The sequence below is a fragment of the Martes martes genome (assembly GCF_963455335.1).
Source record: "Martes martes genome assembly, chromosome: 11".
Lineage (NCBI taxonomy): Eukaryota > Metazoa > Chordata > Mammalia > Carnivora > Mustelidae > Martes > Martes martes.
Genome location: NC_137899.1, coordinates 28,617,492 through 28,633,434, shown reverse-complemented (window position 1 = coordinate 28,633,434; position 15,943 = coordinate 28,617,492). Strand labels below are relative to the sequence as shown.

Here is a 15,943-nt window from a genome sequence, read left to right as displayed (position 1 = left end):
CCATTATCAGTCGTATGTGAAGTAAAGACACAGACATTCATATATTTGAATATTTGAAAAATACAGAGAATCCAGAGGCTTTGGAGCCTGGAAATTGAAGTGTTTTTTTATAACTTCTATACTTTCCCTCACAGTACCATCATTTTAAATGTAAACATTTCTTTTGAATTCCTCAGCAGATCTTTCTCTAAGATGGGAGCTAGGATCCAAATAGGATCCTCCATTAGCACTTGGCTTTTCTCACTTAATATCATTAGGAGTCCCCATTACCAGAAGACAGGAGGAGGTATATATCAATTTCAGTCATTGTTGAAACTTCAATTCTCTTTCCTTAGATTGTAGCCGTGTTCTTTACCCATCCGCTCTTTGAGGAAAGATGTAAACCATTAAGCAGTTCTGCCGACTTTTCCGTGTTGTTCTGCCAAGAACTCTTTGCCCTGCACATTCTTTCCTCAACTTATAAATTAGTTTTGTTTATATTAAGTCACATTGATGTTTTCCTCCTTTAGTTTACCATAAATTCCTCTAACCAATATGTAGACTTTTTTCTTATTAACCATCTAACCACTTGCAGACTTTTCTTATTAATAATATTGAGAGAAAATATTATCTTGTATGTTTACTTTTTTAATCTGATGTACTGTTTTTTAACTTGCTGAACATCACCAATTTGACTTTTTTTTTATGAGTGGTATGAAATACATGAACATTATTTCTTTTCTTTTTTAAGAATCTCACTAGTCCCAAAACCTCCTCATCAGTTCCTGTTCTGCCTCCCTCCATCCTCCACACACGTAAACCAGAGGAATATTTGATGAATAAAGCAACATGTATGATTGCTATAAAATGAATTTGGCATCGTACATTTCCTTCATCCTGTCAATTTAGATTTTTTAGAAGATTTATATATTTTTATTTCATCAATAAATTGTAGAACAGAATAGTATTTTGTCCAGGGGTTGATTAAATTAGACAGTGATTGTAAAGTGCTTAGTGTATTGCCTAAAACGAAGTAACATATCAGTGAAGATTATTGTTCTTTGAGGATGATAAAGCTGGAGAGAACTAGAAAAATGTGAAAATGCATATATGCCATCACTATACCTAATGAAAGAAAGAATGATAATTTCTTTACTAGTATTTGGCAGCGACATATGAAGAATTCTGTATCCATCAAGGTGTTGAGCTCTGTACTTCCTTTCCCTGGTGGATTTAGCTGTTTTTCTGACCCTCCCTGGTACAGAGTAATTAGTGTGTTATGATAAATGCTATAACAATGGCTTAATAAGAACAGTAATATGCTAACCATACGTTTGGATCAGGAAACAGTGCATTAACTTCCTGAGATTACCAATTTCTCATAAACACACTCTAGTATGAAAATATCTGAGGCTTATCTAATATTTCCTGGTCTTATTTTATTATTAAAATTTATTTTTTAGAAAATGTTTTCAAAGGTTTAAGGTTGATAATTCAGCATGAATTACTAAGATTTTGCACTTGAAAATCTTTAAAAGTCATGTGCAGGTATTTATCCTAAAATTTTCTCCTAAAATTTTGCTTTACTCAGATGCACACATATGCACACACACACACACACCCATAACAATTAATAAATGTAGAATAGATCATTTGTGAGGGAGGGTATTGAATGACCACAGAATTTGTAAATAAATTTTAGTGTTTACTGCTTTTCATATAAGTTCACATAGGTTTTATAATGTAACAACCATATCAAACTTTTTTTGTAGAGGTACATTGACAAAGGAAACAGGACATACACATGGACTCCTGTGAATGGCACAGATTACAGGTAACTAATTAGATTTACATATGCATTGTATACAAGAGTTTTCTGTTGAGTGTCTTTCACCTATTTCTAGTAGCAATTTTTGCAGTAGATAAATATTAAGTCCTTGCATTTTCAGAAACTATTTTCGTTATAATTAAAACAGAAAAGTTACTCTTTCCAGTGTAAAAATGTATTAAAATGATAGCTCTGATTTTCAAAATGGAAAAGATGGAAAAGAGCCAGGATTATAACATTTAGAAATGAAAACCTGTGTGATATCAATCCATTTGATCATTTTGCATATTTATGTTAGCAATAATTAATGTCAACAAAACCCCCTAATAATTAGTTTGTAGTTCCCACTTCCACGGATTTCCTCATTTAAGTTGTCAGTTAGTTTACACTGCTTACATTTAGGTAGCAAATTAGCTTAAAACTTGTCACATCATAATATGGTCTGATATAAAACACTCAGTCGACACAGTTTTCCTCCATGCGTGGCAAGTCTGTGGTATCTTGAGCACTCCGATGGACAGGGCCTTGGAAAGCTGGACAGACTAATACCCTATAGTGCCTTGAAATTTCTCTCTTCTTCACTCGAGCATTTCCTTTGCTTTCTTGGTCTAACCCTTCTCCGAGGTCATAGCTTTCCCTGTGTTCCTATCTATCCCTCATGCTCATAATACTGAGGTTGATAGGAATATTTCTTTCTTGTTACTCATTCACTCTTCCTCTTCTCTAAAATGCCCATCTCTAAATCTAAGTCATTTTCTTTGCATTCCTGTAGGATTTCACTTTCTGGCTCGCTGCTAATCGCTCATTCATGTAGATCACTATTTCTTATACTATTTTTGACATACCCACACTTTCTTAAAACAAAACAAAATTTATTTCCTAAATCACCTTTAAAAAAGATTTTAAAATGTAAGCTTAAAAATTTTATTATTAGATTTCACAGATCTAGAATTAGTCTGCCAAATTATTGAAAATTTTTGTAAATGCTGGGTCTCAAATTTCTCTGTTTAACTCGTTCTGAGCTGGTAATAGAGAGTTTGCAGATGGGCCAGGTCCATGGCCCACACTGAAACAGCATGGACATCGATCTCTGTCCATCAAATAAATTAAAAAAAAAAAAAAAAGAAACAGCATGGACATCAATGAGTTTTTTAGTACTTGAACTCTCAGTTTATCTCCTCTTCACTGTGTGGGAAAGTGTTCCCTGCCTTTTTTCTTAGATGAACAAATTCTAAAGTAGAAAAAACTGGATTCCTTTAAACTTGACAATGAGTCAACAATAATGGCAGTCATAATTTTTTAAAATTATCATTATACCTTGCTTTAAACGTGTTCGTAAAAGTTTCACAAATGTCCCCTACATTCGACGCCTTTCCCTCACACACAGTGATAGGACTGATTGTGGCCAGATTAATATCCTAATTCTGAGTATATCATTCCTTGTTCATAAACCTTCATTTGGTTTCCATTTTCCTCCAGGTTAAATGGGGACTTCCAAGTCTGAGTTTCTCATCTCACATTTCTCTCCCAGCCAGTGTGCATGTTGTGTCTCTCCTTGTCCTCCCCACACAGTCGCTGCTCTCTGAACGGTCCCAACGGTCCCAACGGGAAAACTTTGACATGTTTTCCTCACACATTCCCTACCCAGATGTACCACTTAGGGCCAGATTCGGTCTGTTTTCATTAAAAGTACTTGCCTGAATTGGTGTACAAGTAAATCCACAAGTAACAGTGTAGAGCAGTAGAACATCTCTGTCGGAGAAGAAAAAGAAATGGCATGTTTTGACTTAATGAACGAAGTTCCAAATTTCATTTAGTGATTTTTGTCTTTATAAGCCTTGATGTAATTCAGTTATCACAGTTGAATTATAGTAATTATTTTTATAGACTGCTCTTTTTTTCACGGAGAATTTGATTTTATAGAAACATGATTGAGTTAAATAGGATGTTATATTCCATTTAACTAGGGTAACCGTGTGTATGTGAGTCACAAAAACATTGCATGGGCTCTCACATTCACCTGGTGGCTGCTGGCTTTATTAGGCTTTAGTCCTTAGGAGAAAATAAAACAGCCTTGGTCCGCTGGTTTTATATGGGCAGACAGCAAACACTGCCCTATGACAACATCATTGATGCAGAATGTTGGTAAAGATCTTACCTGCTAGATGTTGAAGAAAGAACCATTGCCTAGAGATGCAAGTAAATTAACTGTGACTGTATTTTTCTATAAAATAAAGTATAGCTTTTAATAACAGCCTGAGACGTGCAGGCCAATAAAATGTATATTTGATATGTCAGTTTTAAAACTTCTGTTGTGTTCCTCCTGAGTTCCAACACTGTTTTTATGGTACGTGAGATGTAACCCAAGCTTAGAGAGTGACGCTGGGGCAGCCACATGATATAACGTTATCAGTTTTAATTAGAAGTTTCTCTTAGCGATAAATGCTGATGGAGCAGTAAAAATGTCCTAATTTCCCTTGAGAGGAATTTGTAGGAGACAATCTTCAAATGCTCAGTAATTCTACTCTACATTTTATAAATGGCAAGTGAATCATGAAAGGTCATCTTGCTTTCAGACTAATTGCACTGCTTATTTTAATTTTAATCTCTGCCTCCACTTAAAGGAAGTTACCTATAAAAAGAATGGAGAGATTTTCATTAAATCTACATAACATTTTATTTCTCTGACCTTTTCCCATAAGGACAGTCTATGAATTACTTAATGAAGGAGAAAGATGTGGGAATTGGAGGTAACAAGCATCCACTCATTTTGCTATCTTGACTGCATAATTAAATCATAGGAAATAAACCCTTTTTTCCCCCTCTTTGTAGAGTGAATTTCTATCATATACAGTTGTAAGAAGGAAAACCTGAAATTTTATTTTTTTTCCCCTGTTCTGTGTTTTCCAATTAAAAAAAAAATTAGATAGTGAGATTACAGTTTGGGCATTCTTCTCAAAAGCCTGGAAAACGTGAAACTTGAATGATTTAAAAGATCTGCAAATAGGCAGAAATACTCAGAAGCCTAGAAACACACACCTTTGCTTGTGCATTGTGAAACTTGAGAGTAAATATTAAAAATGAGCACCGAGTGACTTGTTTGGTCACGTTAACCAAGAGTCGCATTTTGAAAATACTTCGTTCCCTGGGAATCTTCTTCTACCCTCATTTTTTGTACCATTAGTTTGTAAGTCTCCTTCGGTATTAAAGCATAGTGAAGGTCATTTGCAAGTGTAAATGGAGATACGGAATAGTAGTTACGTCCTACATAAATACATTAGCCCTCTCATGCTAGAAGAATTACACACAAGCAGATGTGTTACTTCAAGCTGCGTAATAATCAAATATTCCAAGGTCTTATATGCTATAAGGACCAATAGGGTGAACAGGCAGTCTGTCTTAGTGCTGTAAGGGGATCTGAATTTTCTTACCAGCAGACACTAGGGAATTTGCCTCAAGGCTATAGTCTTAAAGTGGGAGGTCTTTAACCCTCAAAGGGGTATTTTTCAGATGATTTTATGCATCCTGTCCTAGAAATGATAATACTTAACATTTTTAACTTTTAAATAGTGTACATTTGCTGCAGAGCACTTGAACATGGTTTATAATTCATGAAAGAGGGGTATCCAATTAGTATAGTATTTATTTTCTTTAAACGTAACCGTATATTCTCCATCTTTTTCAACACTCCAAGTGTTTCCGTACACGTTCCTGGAAATACAGTACACATGACATTTCTTTCTCAGCTAATTCGTGGGCACATTTAGTAGCTTATTTTCCTTGTGTCTCTTCTGATTCCCTACAACGTAGAGAACTGGAGGACTCTGGATCGCAGGACCGAATAAAGTACTCTATTCGCTGAATGCATTTTCCTGTCATAGTAATATGTCTCTTCTTCCCCATGAGGAAGATCTTTGGATTTTCCATTAATTGGATGTGTCTTTTTTTTTTTTTTTTAAGTTGTTTGTTTGTGTTTATGCTTCTCTTGTTTCTATTGCAGTTTGGCCTTGGTATTACCAACCTACAGTTTTTACTATATAAAAGCCAAAATAGAAGAGACAATAACTCAGGCCAGATGTAAGTACTGTGAAAGCGACCCCAGAGTCTATTTACCTCTTAGTATCAGATGTATAAATTTGTCTAGATTTTAGAATGCCCAAGGCCTATACATTTTAGTAGGTGTTACTACCAAATCTACAGCAATGATTCTAACCCATTCCAAACATGCAAGGAACAAGAAATATTCTACGTGGATAGAATATGAGCAGGTACCCGGTCTCACTGGCATCCCCACCACCCTACCCTGCCTCGCTTTGTGCTCATAGAATCATTGCAGTGCTGTGTTCTCTGTTGCTGTCATTTTAAGGGTCTGCTAGCTGGTGCAAAATGTTTCACATGGTCTACTCATGGCACTGTGCTAATAAGGCTTTAACTTTTCTTTTTCTAATTTTTTTTTTTTTTGCATTTGGCTAGAATAATATTGTGCTCCACATCTTCTATTTTGTTCAAATAAGTTAAATTGCATTGGTCTTCAGCTTTGGTTTGGCAATTAACTTCCTTCTCATAATCCAAATGAATAATGTCTTCAATAACTCAAATGGATTATTTTTTAAAAGCATCATTTAGAATGTGGAGTAATTACTAACATTAGAGCATATTTTAAGTCATTAGTAATCTTTGTTTTTGGTGACTAGACTTAGTAAAGTAAAATGACCATCATATCCTTTGTATATCAGCTATTACTAACAACCTAAATTTTTTGTTATGATAAAGTAAAAAAAAAAAAAGTGTGTGTATATACCTTTTACATCTGACTTTAAGTAAACTGTAATTTCTTTTATTCTCCCGTTGGTTCTTTTTTCTGTCCGCAATCCTTGTTCCCATTGTGCTAAATTTAGGATCTTATATTTACATTTTGACTTGATAGATAGATATGATGGTCTTTTTAACAACCAGCAACTTTGCATGAGCTAGTTCTTCACTTGATAAATGAGGGGATGACTAGTTGGTCTTTGAGGGTTGGTTAATGCTTCTGAATATAGGCTAACATCGTCGCCATTGCACCTGCATTAAACACTTTGCAAAATAGACCCTTGAAATCGCCACAGTACAGAGAGGGAGCTCTAGTAGTAACTGACAGGACATACCTTCCAGTCTTCAAAGATATGTCTTTTTTTTCCAGACTACAGCTGTACATAAATATACCTTTGATCTATGCACAATATTTTTATTCAAGAAAGTCATTGAATAAAATATTGTTTGTGACCCCCTTTGCTTTACCCTCTTTTTTTTTTGTTTCCCTGCTTTCTCTTTCTGATGGATTTTCACAGCCAAAAAGGGCAAAATGAAGGGCAAGTATTTTCTTGTTGCTCAATTTCTTTCTGTTTAGTACACTTGACATTTCCACTGATATTTCCATTCCTATTGGATATTATCCTCTGTGCTTCTCATCTGCTAGATTTTCCTCCGGGATCACTCAAACCTTAGCAGCAGAAATGGTGGAAAGAATATGCTTGTGTTTTCATATGCAATGTATTTCACATTTAGGTTTTTTTTGAGGCTTAAATACTTGTGTGTTTTTATCCTTCCACCTACTAATTCATACCTAATACGAAGAATGTTACTAATTAACTAAAGGCATTGATGAGTTTATTAAAATCATTTTCTTTACCATAATATTGATAAAAATTTTATGTTGAGGTTTTAAATGAAATAACTCTGATGTAACATTGATATAAAAGATACCATGGTTATGGTATGTTTAGTAAATGGAAAACTTCTAAGATAGCATTTTTCTTATATAACTGGTCTAATTTTTGTTATGAAGTTAAAATGGATTTTATGATTAGATTATGCAGTATTAAGGACCTTTTAGGATAAAGTACTCTTTTTAGTTTTTTCTTAGTAGGTTATCATTCTAATGCCTTCATATCGTTGTAGAAACCCAAGATATGTACTCTGGATGGCTTATCTAATCCTGTAACATTATCTTTGCAGATTCTGAAACACTGAAGCCGGATAATTTTGAAGAATCTGGCTACACATTCATAGCACCAAGGTTGGTTTTGTTTTGTTTCATTTTTTTATAACTCGTATGGATAAGTAAGCCTTCAGTCACAGTTCTGAGTTAATCCTGTGCTGAATTATGGAATCAAAGGGAGCAGTAACTTTAAAACTGAAACTATATTCTATTCGTTCATTCACTCAGTAAGCAACATCCTAGGCTAAGCAATGTTCCGACTCCAGGGACATATCAGTGAATAAGACAGAGGTAGACTTTGCTCTCATTGGAAATAACAGTGGTATCCATCAATAGTGAAGAACTGGGTATGTGCCTTTGTGAGTACACAGACACAAACATACTCTGTATGTGTGTGTGTATAATATACACATACACACAGGGGGATATACTGAGATATCTACAGATATATATGTGTGTATAGACATTAGGTTAGAATATCTGAACATCATAATTGCTTTATTTATTTTGAGTGTTCTAATAATACTCTGCAAAAGCATTTTAATATAGTGACATTTTCTCACATACTTTTTAATATTCTTTTTTCTCTTCCCTAATTTTATTTCTCATATAATCCCCCTTCTCTAACCCTAGTATACATCTTTCTCCCTATCTCTATTTTCGTGTAATTATTTGATACTCAATAACTCAAGTGTTCTTTTATTTTTTTCTTAGTTCTTTTTTTATAGGTTTTTATTTGATATTAGTTAACATACTGTGTAATATTAGGTTCAGGTATACAATATAGTCATTGACCACTTCCATATAATACCTGGTGCTCATCACAAGTGCCCTCCTTAATCCCCATCGCCTATTTCACCCATCCCCACATCCATGTCCCCTCTGGTAACCATAATTTTCTTCTCGATAGTTAAGACTCTGTTACTCTGTTTCTTGGTTTGCCTCTCTCGTTCTTTTCTTTCCCTTTTTTTTTTTTTTAAAGATTTTATTTATTTGACAGACAGAGATCACAAGTAGGCAGAGAGGCAGGCAGAGAAGGTGGAGGGGGGGAGCAGCCTCCCTGCTGAGCAGAGAGCCCGATGTAGGGCTCGATCCCAGGACCCTGGGATCATGACCTGAGCTGAAGGCAGAGGCTTTAACCCACTGAGCCACCCAGGTGCCCCTCCCCTTTGTTTCTTAAATGCCACATCTGAGTAAAATTATACAGTATTAGACTTATTTTGCTTAGCATAATGATACTGTCTAGCTCCGTCCATGTTGTTGCAAATGGCAAGATTTCATTCTTCGTTATGGTTGAGTAATAGTCTATCATGTGTATATACCACAGATTCTTTAGCCATTCATCAGTCAGTGGATGATGCTTGGGCTGTTCTCATAATTTGGCTATTGTAGATAATGCTGTATAAACATCAGGAGGTGTATCTCTTTGAATTAGTGTTTTTTTATTCTTTGGATAATACCTAGTAGTGAGGTATTTTGTAAGATAGCTCTATTTTTAAGTTTTTCGGGAACCCCCTATATTGTTGTCCAGAGGGGCTGCACCAGTTTGCATTCCCACCAGCAATGCAAGAGGGTTCCGCTTTCTCCACATCCTTGCCAACACCTGTTGTTTGTGTTATTGATTGTACCATTCGCGCTGGTGTGAAGTGATATATCATTGTAATTTCGATTTGCATTTCTCTGATAAGTGATTTTGAGCATCTTTCCTTGTGTCTGTTGGCCATCTGTGTGTCTTCTTTGGAAAAATGTCACTCATGTCTTCTGCCCATTTTTTAATTGGATTATTTGTTTTGGGGTGTTGCATTTTATAAGTTCTTTGTATATTTTTGATCCTATCCCTTTAACAGATAGGTCATTTGTAAATATCTTCTCCCATTCCATAGGTTGCGTATTAGTTTTGGTGAGTGCTTCTTTCCTTAAATAAAAAACTAAGCTTTTTATTTTAATGAAGTCCAGATAGTTTATTTTTACTTTTGTTTCCCTCAGGAGACATGGTTTCAAGTCTCCCATTTAGGTCTTTCATCTATTTTGAATTTATTGTTGGGTCTAGTGTAAGCAAGTGGTTCAGTTTCTTTCTTTTGCACATTGCTGACCAGTTTTCCAGCACCCTTTGTTGAAGAGACTTTTTCCCATTGGATATTATTTCCTGCTCTGTCAAAGATTAATGGACCGTATAGTCATGGGTTCATTTCTGGATTTCTGTTCTGTTCAGTCGATCTCTGTGTCTGCTTGTGCCAGTACCAGACTGTTTTGATGACTACAGTCTTGTAATGTAACTTGGAGTTCAGAACTATGATGCCTCCAGCTTTGTTTCCCTTTGTTCCTTGGTTCTATGTTTGTAGAATCTATAAATATGTAAAGAATATTTTAAAACTGATTATTAAAATACTTGCAATCTTAACACTTTTTCCAATATAACTGAGTGTCTTAAAACTGCTAAAACCAGTTTTAGCTAGAAAGAATATTAGAGGCAGAACAAGATCCCACAGAATATTAACATATTGATTCATTACATGGTGTAAGAAGAGTTGAAATTAGATGTGATATATTGATAAGACTCTCCTTCCATCTCCGATCTGTTTTTCTCTAGGCAACTTCTTCACTCATCTCTCCCAGTTACTGAATAGCAGACCAGGCAGACTGGCTTTCTGAGCTATACTGTTAGACAGTGTGGAAAATATGGCAGAAGTCCCAGTGCTCACAGAGAGGGTAAATGTAGCTCTGAATTCCAGTTCCCGATTTAGAAGCAATAACTGTCGATTTCAGCAAGGATTAACATATGAACCATTTCTGTGGTATGACTGGAAAAGTAGAATTTACCTATGTGTTTAGAGAAGAAGTAAATACTAGAGAAGGGAAATGTTACAGCTTGTGGGACAGTGACGTTCACCTCAACCAATATCTGTTGAACCTTTTACAGGAGTGATTATTTTTACTGCTCCAGAGAACTCTGTAGCAAGTTAGTATTATCCCATTTCACAGATTAAGAAACTTCCTTGCTATTTCAAGATCTAAGTATGTATATTGATTATCAAAGGCTAATCGATCTCGGAAAAACATCCAGTGCCTCTGAGTAAAATATAAATGCATAGAGCATTGTTTTTACCGTTAAAAGTTATACAGAGGGATGAAAGATCTAAGTGACTAAGAAATGGAATAATTTGACTATTTTTCAGAAATGAAAAAGGCATTTCAAAGATGGGTTAGAATGGGAAAGGATGTGATAGCCTGTAATTAAAGCTGATTGTGGGATGGAGAGGAGAAGGGAGTTGAGGGAAATTGGAAAGGGAGGAGAACCATGAGAGACTATGGACTCTGAAAAACAACCTGAGGGTTTTGAAGGAGGCGGGGGGAGGTCGGAGGAATCAGGTGGTGAGTATTAGGGAGGGCACGTATTGCATGGAGCACTGGGTGTGGTGCAAAAACAATGAATACTGTTACACTGAAAAGAAATAAAAATAAATAATAAAAAAAAAATTTTAAAAAGATTAAAAAAAAAAGCTGATTGTGAGAGGAAGTCCATTTTAGCTCTGTCAATCATGCAAACTTTGTCCACCCTGTCTCAGAACAAAAATTTCTACGAACTGAGAAGTTTTGTGGTTTTGTGTTTCGTGTGTGTGTGTGTTTTAAGTTTGTTTTTGAAGAAGTTCTGACGTTCTCTTTCTACTCTCTGAGGCTTTCTATTTAGGGGATGGTCTTGCCTCTGAAAATGTTCACTACACAAATTGCACGTCTGTCCTCAATATTTGATTATCCCATATGTTTCATTAACCTAGTTAGTATGACGACAACCTTACATTTATGTTGTTTTCTATTTATTTTCAATTTCCAAAACACTTAGGATAGCAGTTCTCAAAGGAGGGGTCTCAAAACCCTGTGGGTTCCAGAGGCCCTTTCAGAGAACCAACCAGGTCCTAAAACAGCGGTGATGTTTGTCTTTTCTTCACGTCGACATTTGCCTGGACAGGAGAAAGGCCATGAGGAGCTGATATCTTAGCAGGAATCCAGGCAGTGACACTAAAGACTCCTGGTAGCCATTGTAATCTTCCTTGCCAGGAGAAAAGCCAGTCTGACTTTAAAATAGCCTTGATGGAATCAGTAAAAGTTATTCGTTTTATTGAAACTTTACCCTTGAGTACATGTCTTTTACTATTCAGTGGGAAGGAAATGGGAGTTCTGCTGCATACCAGAGTAACTTGGCTATCTCAAAGGAAAGCACTTGTGTGACTGAATTCAGAGCTAAAATAGGTGCTCCTTGCACTTTTTTCAGGAAATAGAATTTTACTTGACAGAATGACTTGGGTATTCGATGAACATTTTCTCAATAACCAAGTAAGGCTTCTGCTTTGAAGAAAATAGCAGTGTTTGTTGCTCATGACAAAATCTGTGCTTTCACACAAAAGTAAGAATTTGGGGGGAATTTGTATTTACTGCATCCCCATAGTTATCTGGTGAGACTAGTGATAATAATGAATGTGATTTTTCAATTTTATACTGAAATGTGTCATCATTTGGCAGATCTGCAAATTTTCCAATAACCAATTCATGATGTTGGAAAATCAGGTTGATTTAAAATGTAAGATAGTGCACTGAATTTTAATGCAACAGTACAAAAAGTTCATTGCTTCAAATTCCATATTACAACTAACTACCAAGAAATTACTAGTAATCAAGTTTTGGTATATTATTAAAAGAAGAAGAAGAGGTACAACACTTGGGAAGCATATAAAATAGTTCTGTCTTTTCCAACTGCATATCTTTAGGAGAACACATTTTTTTCATGTACCCAAATAGAATCTTGCAGTTACTAGAAAAAAGTATGCCTCTGTATTCAATTGAGTCAGGAATTAGAGATTTGCAAATAAGTAAATTAGTGCCACTTTTTTTACCCAATAGGTTATTTTTAAAAAAAAAAACAGTAATTTCTCATAAAAATGTTAATATGGAATGGGTTTATTCTGGATATTTAGTGAGTATTTTTCATTTTTTCTGTTAATTTCTATATGGAAACTCCGAATATACAACATACATTGAAAATAGTGCATTTAGAACAACAAAAGGTAACATTTGTTGAGCACCTGTTGCCAGAGGGCAGGTGCTTAATATATATTATCCACACTACTCAACCTCTTATTGTCCAAGTTTTGTTCTATTATACAGAGGAGGAAATGGAAATAAGAAATTAAACAGCTTGCAAAGTCATAGATGTAGTAAAAGTGTTTTTACTTCCTCTGGTGGCTGTGTACTTTTTTTTTTTTAAAAAGTGGTTTTCAGGGGCGCCTGGGTGGCTCAGTGGGTTAAAGCCTCTGCCTTCGGCTCAGGTCATGATCCCAGGGTCCTGGGATCGAGCCCCGCATCGGGCTCTCTGCTCAGCAGAGAGCCTGCTTCCTCCTCTCTCTCTGCCTGCCTCTCTGCCTACTTGCGATCTCTGTCTGTCAAATAAATAAATAAAATCTTAAAAAAAAATAAAAAATAAAAAGTGGTTTTCATAGCTAATGTCTTAAATATTTTTTTTCAGAGATTACTGCAATGACCTTAAAATATCAGATAACAACACTGAATTTCTTTTAAATTTCAATGAGTTTATTGATAGAAAAACTCCAAACAACCCATCCTGTAAGTATAGGTCGATTTGTAGTAATTATTTGGTGTCACTATTACTGTATCCAACGTGGTCAACTCTTGCTTCAGATTTGTGTGTTGGCATGCTGGCATCTTGACTTATGTTTAAATTTTTAATGGTAAAATATAACAATTTGACTTTTTGTATACAAAAGAATTTTTATTTCATTATGAAGGAAAATGACATTTTCAAAGCCAGGTGATATATGCCTACAAATGTTTAAATGTAAATAGGGTATCCTTATCTTGGCTCTTTTCAAATTTAAGGAACTTAATTTTGATGATAGATACACACACACACTCTGTAGCCTCTTCTCATTTATTTTAAATTCAATTAGCCAACTTAAAGTACATCATTAGTTTCAGATACAGTGTTCTATGTTTTGAAGGCTTTTCATTGCATTGTTCTTGCTATATAGAAGAAAACATATAGCACGTTTTTATTGATTGATCTCTATCCTCCAATTTATATAAACAGTTTTAAGATGAAGAGAATAAAAAGGTATAAATTAAAATATATCACTTAATGTTTTCTGATCAATTTACAGATGCTTCTATTTTATGAAGTTGGAACAAGTTGGAGTAAATAGGAATTTAATAATTATTCTTTAACCAGTACATTTGTCTTTCAGAGAAATTTACATCAGTCATACTATAAAACTTAAAAAGAAATTAATGGATTCTTGGCTTTTAAAACATTTAAAAATCTTAACTGTTTTCTTACTAAAAATATCCTATAAAAATACTACCATGAACAGATGCAGTGGAGATAGGTAAATGAGAGAAAAACCAACTGCATGGCAAAAATTTCCTTAATAAATATAACTTGGGGAAAAAAATAAAAAGTAACAGCAACTGACTTTTATGTCCTTTCCTCCTCCTCCCTGCATCGTCACTTGTTCTCCTCCTGTGCTTTTTTTTTTTTAAAGATTTTATGTATATATTTGAGAGAGAACACAAGCAGGGGGAAGAGGCAGAAGTAGAGGCAGAAGCAGGCTCCTGGCTCATTCTTCAGATGGGGCTCCATCCCAGGACCCCGGAATCATGACCTGAAGCGAATTCAGATGCTTAACCTCCTGAGCCACCAAGGTGCCCCTGTGCTTTTCTTTTTTTAAAACCATTCCCTTCAGGAAGAGTTAAAGAAAGCACATCCTCAGTTATAAAAAGTGAACTGACGCCATCTCTCAAATTTAAATTTATCTCATAAAAAGAAGGAAATTCCTAGCACTGCTCATATTAGCTACCAGAATTAGAATGAGCTACTCTGAAAACTGGTCATGGGTAGATCAAACCCCAGAGCCCTAAGTAGAGAGAAGTGGTGGGATTCCCTGCTCAGTGGGAATTAGGGTTCCCTTTCCCTCTGCCTCTCCCCCCAGGTTGTGCATGCTCTAATAATAAAATCTTTAAAAATGTAGTTGTAAAATTTCTATTTTCCTCTGATAGTGTTTTATATTGTAGTTTACTCAATCATGCTTCAGCTCAAGTTATTAAAAAATGTATAAAACTAAAAGTATCAGTGATTGAAATCTAAATAGTTTCTTTTTTAGGGGTGCAGGCTGTTTTAATTTTGCTTTTATCAAAGTACTTAATCCATCAGAAAAATTACAAATCTCACTGTTTAATTTATTTGCCTGCCTAAATGTTTCTGCAGTAAAGCTATTGTCTTCTTCATATCCCCCATTATTTTGGAATATAAAAATGAGATTATGTGTGTGTAAGATGGTAGAGCTCAATACTGATAATCTCTTGATGTATGCAGCAGACATATTTCAAGACATATTTTAAAATTACAGTGTAATTAAAATATGAATGCAATTATGAAATAACTCGCAACGCTGATTTAGATTATAAATTAGAATAATGGTCTCATTTCTTTGACCTAAAAGGATTTGCAGCAAGTAAATTATATCTTTCACTTTTCAAATGGACTCTTTTTCAAAGTGATTCATTTTCTGCTATGATAAAAATCCTAAAATGAGGTCTAAAATATCGATTTAGCTGATCCTTTAAAATTGGGTGAAAGATACATTAAAAAGTATCAATGAAGATATTTTCCGGTCTACTCCCCACCTCTTGTAGTAATAAGATCTTAAGACCCCCTATTTCTTACCTGAATAAAATGACATTTTATCAAAAAAATGGGAAGTTTCAGAGGATACTTGGAGGTATTCAGAGTTTTGTGGGCTTAAAACAGAGGATCCAAGAGAAATGAAAAGGTGAAGTTTTTGTTCAAGAATATTTGTTAATTGACCCTTGGTCATGGCCATCTGTCCCTCCATTAACTGTGAACTTGGGCTAAGATGTCCTTTGGTTATTCTAGAAATGACAACCTGAAGCCTGTGGTCTTTGACCATTACCTGCAGATTCTGTGTTAAGTTATTCAGTTCCTTGGCCAAAACATACAAACAGAAAACTATACATATTATATAGTTTCATATTTATATATAAAACTGTCCATTAAATTATGATTGTTTGGAATCCCCATACTAACTTTAAAAAAAAGGGAGAGGGGAAGGCTATTTCCTCAATGTTTC

The 15,943-nt window shown here is 34.9% G+C and overlaps 1 protein-coding gene across 7 annotated transcripts in view; it reads left to right on the top strand.

The window, feature by feature from the left end:
• The window catches only part of CACNA2D1 (calcium voltage-gated channel auxiliary subunit alpha2delta 1), a 499,615-nt gene that overhangs the window by 449,561 nt on the left and 34,111 nt on the right, over positions 1-15,943 (top strand). For 4 of the 7 annotated variants that reach the window (XM_080818058.1, XM_080818057.1, XM_080818055.1 and 1 more), the window contains 5 exons: positions 1,752-1,813; positions 5,808-5,884; positions 7,138-7,158; positions 7,805-7,865; positions 13,306-13,403. In XM_080818058.1, the coding sequence (XP_080674184.1) occupies positions 1,752-1,813; positions 5,808-5,884; positions 7,138-7,158; positions 7,805-7,865; positions 13,306-13,403 (319 nt within the window). The remainder of the gene's footprint in view (positions 1-1,751; positions 1,814-5,807; positions 5,885-7,137; positions 7,159-7,804; positions 7,866-13,305; positions 13,404-15,943) is intronic. The other 3 variants (XM_080818060.1, XM_080818059.1, XM_080818056.1) reach the window with 1 other exon arrangement.